This window comes from Nematolebias whitei, chromosome 11 (assembly GCF_014905685.2).
Source record: "Nematolebias whitei isolate Nwh7 chromosome 11, NemWhi1, whole genome shotgun sequence".
In the NCBI taxonomy this organism is placed as follows: domain Eukaryota; kingdom Metazoa; phylum Chordata; class Actinopteri; order Cyprinodontiformes; family Rivulidae; genus Nematolebias; species Nematolebias whitei.
The window spans coordinates 18,718,041-18,721,245 of NC_056508.1; the positions used below are offsets into that span (position 1 = coordinate 18,718,041).

The following is a 3,205-nucleotide window of genomic DNA, read 5'->3' on the forward strand; positions in this document are numbered from 1 at the left end:
AAATTCATATCACCCTCTCTTTTTCATGCCAAAACTTCACACTATAGGTAGTGGGGATGAGTTTAAGCTATCACATGCAACTTTAAATCAATATTTGTAATGTTGACTGAGGTATAGCCATGTTTGAGTTTGATAAGGGTAGTATCTCACTTAGCTGCGACCGTAGCGGGCTCGTTGATGAACAGTATTCATGAGGGAGTCTCCAAAATGTTTCAAAACATTTAACATTTAATTGTCGCATACATTCTTATAACTTTGAATTTTGAATGACTGCTGCTCACCTTTAACCAGGACACATCCGTGGTTATAGCCCTGAACCAGGCCATGGGAAGTATGGGTGCAGTAGGTGCTGCAGCATGCCCTGATGGCTGTCCATAGTCAGATCAAACAAGCTCTGCCAGTGTGGATTTCACTGCATAGCTTGGGTGTTCTTCATTTTGGTTTTTAGGGTCGTTCAAACACTTCATTTCCAACGTATACTTCAGTAGGTTAAGTCATACATGTGGTGGAGTCTAGGTGTAAAGTGGGTCGAGAAAGGTGTGATGTGGATGAGGGCGGGCAACAAAATATTGTGCGCTGGCAAGAACACAGTTTTGTACGTTGTGAAAACAAAACTATGTTGTGGTTTTCAAAAACCCACCAATTTTCCTGAATTGAAAAAAAAATAATCTAAATATGCGTCTTTTTGCCGGTATACGTAATTCTGAGTTGCCGACTAGTCTAAAACGACTGCAGCCTAGTGAGATACTACCTTAAGATTGATTAGTTGTGGATCCAGTTTGCTTCAAAAGGTAATCAGATGTGGAGTTTGATCAAAACCATTGTCTAGTGGTACATGAGGTATTTTGCTAACATACTGGCAAAGGCATGATAATGGGTGATGATTCAAGACTTTTGCATGGTGCTGTGACACTGACGATGTATTTGACGTAAGGTGAAATGAGATAACGGTGAAACCTTCTGCTGTAGTTTTGTGGTTACCAGTTGTTGTTTAACCGAGTTGTTTCTCTGCGTCTAGGTTCTGGAGAAGAGCATGCGACTGGAGTGTAAGTGTCACGGCGTCTCGGGTTCCTGCACAACCAAAACCTGCTGGACTACGCTTCCCAAGTTCCGCGAGATTGGTTACATTCTCAAGGAGAAATATGCCCACGCGGTGCACGTGGAACCAGTCAAAGCTAGCCGCAACAAGCGACCTAAATTCCTCAAAATCAAGAAGCCTCATTCGTACCGGAAGCCCCTGGACACGGATCTGGTGTACATAGAAAAGTCGCCGAACTACTGCGAGGCAGACCCTTTGACCGGGAGCCTGGGGACACAGGGGAGGGTGTGCAACAAGACAATGATGCAGCACATCAGCGGCTGCGACCTGATGTGCTGCGGCCGAGGGTACAACACACACCAGTACTCCCGCGTCTGGCAGTGCAACTGCAAGTTCCTGTGGTGCTGCTACGTCAAATGCAACACCTGCAGCGAAAGGACAGAGGTGTACACATGCAAGTGAGAATATTTATTGGTAAGTGTGTGAAGATTCTGTGAGCGTCTATGTTCTTCTGCGTTTTCATGGACATTTTAGAACTAAGTCTGCCATTGCAGACTTTCGGTGAGCAACTACTGCGCGATGTCTGGAGTAAGCTGAACGCCGAGCGTCTTGGATGTTTTGCACACAAAGCTCTTCATCCCCTTTCACAGACTGTTGGGATGCAGGTGATACCACTGGAAATGGAAAAACAAAGAAACTGTAGCCTGACGTGTGGGACGGGGTGTCCACAAGCTGCATGGATGGACGTTCTTCACTGTTTGAACTTGGCTAATGCAAACAAGCGATGGTGGACTTGAAGCTCGGAGGGCACACTGCTGTGGTTTTCTCCTCCTGTGCACATGACAAGACATAGCCATTGGAAATATTTAACATTCTGTATCTAGTGAATGAGAATTATTAATATTAATTTATTCTGTAAAGAGCTGCAAATGTTCTTCATTGTGTCTCAAAAGTAGCTAAATGTCCAGATTTTTTTTTTTTAGTTTGTTAGAGCGATCAACAATGTCCACGGTTAACACACTGGATTCAAGTCTGCCTGTTTCTCCAGAGTAAACTGCTGTAGGCGACGCTCCTTCATGACCTTTTCATGAGTTTTTTCGTCTTCCCTCTGCTGCTAGTCTAGAAAAGCCCACTTGTCGAGGTGGAAGTCACCGATGTCGGGTCCACTTCAAGCTGATTTGACTGGAAATAGACACCGAACAAAAAACATGAGCACATTTTTCCACTTTTAATATCGGTTAATAGAGTTTATATTTGTAAAGGCCTATTTTTATATGAATGTTTTTATTTATATCTTATTTTTTAATACTCTGTGTCACGCGTAGGCACAGAGATGTGTTTATGAACCCCTGTGAACAAGAAAAAAACGTTGATTTATGTAAGTTGGCCCTAGCTGTCACTGCCATGGCTGTGTATTGTACAGGATGGAGACTGTTTATATGTGTCTGTGTTCAAACATCTGTGTTTACTGCATTTCATGACTACTACTGATGGAATACAGGAACAGAATAACACCAGCAAGACGTTATTTTCATCATTGCCTCCTTGCGCACCACCTACTTCTGATAAAAGTGCAAATGCTATGAGGAAATAACCTACGAGGAATGTTTGGCTTTGCCACTCTTTTGATAGAATGAATCATATTTGAACAGTCGTAAAATTGCGATAAATCTGGGTTAAATTTGGAACTTTTCTCATAAATGAGCATGAAGATATTTCATCACTTGATCTAAAAAAAAAAAAAAATTCAACACTATTTTTTTTTTAAGTCCAACAACGAACAGGGTTTTACTTTTGTCATTATCTTAGTTTTAGCTGACAAAATGATGCTGATTTATGTTTGAACTGTAGAAGAGGCGTCAAAGGAACAAAGATCAAAAGAAACGCTGTCAGCAGCTCCAGGGTCACCATGGCAACCACACTCCCTGACAGCACTCTCCTCCATAAAGTTAAGCCTGAAACAGTTAATGAGCAGAAACTGAAAAAAAAGTTTCTGAACTGTAAGTGGCAGAAGCGTCTGGTCCTCCATGTTGATTTTTTTTAATTGTTCATCTGTGTTTTATGTAGAAGGGATAATAATAATCATTAAAAAAAAAACTCGAAACTTCAAGTTTTGAAAAGAAAATTCTGAACTTAGATGCTGTACAGTGGAGGTCAATAAGTGTT

The 3,205-nt window shown here is 41.7% G+C and overlaps 1 protein-coding gene across 1 annotated transcript; it reads left to right on the top strand.

The window, feature by feature from the left end:
• Positions 1-333: 333 nt before the first annotated feature.
• Positions 334-2,385, top strand: LOC119416654 (protein Wnt-7a). The gene is made up of 2 exons (XM_037683839.1): positions 334-342; positions 1,019-2,385. The coding sequence occupies exons 1-2, from the start codon at positions 334-336 to the stop codon at positions 1,499-1,501; spliced, it is 492 nt and encodes a 163-aa protein (XP_037539767.1). The 3' UTR covers positions 1,502-2,385.
• Positions 2,386-3,205: the final 820 nt, after the last annotated feature.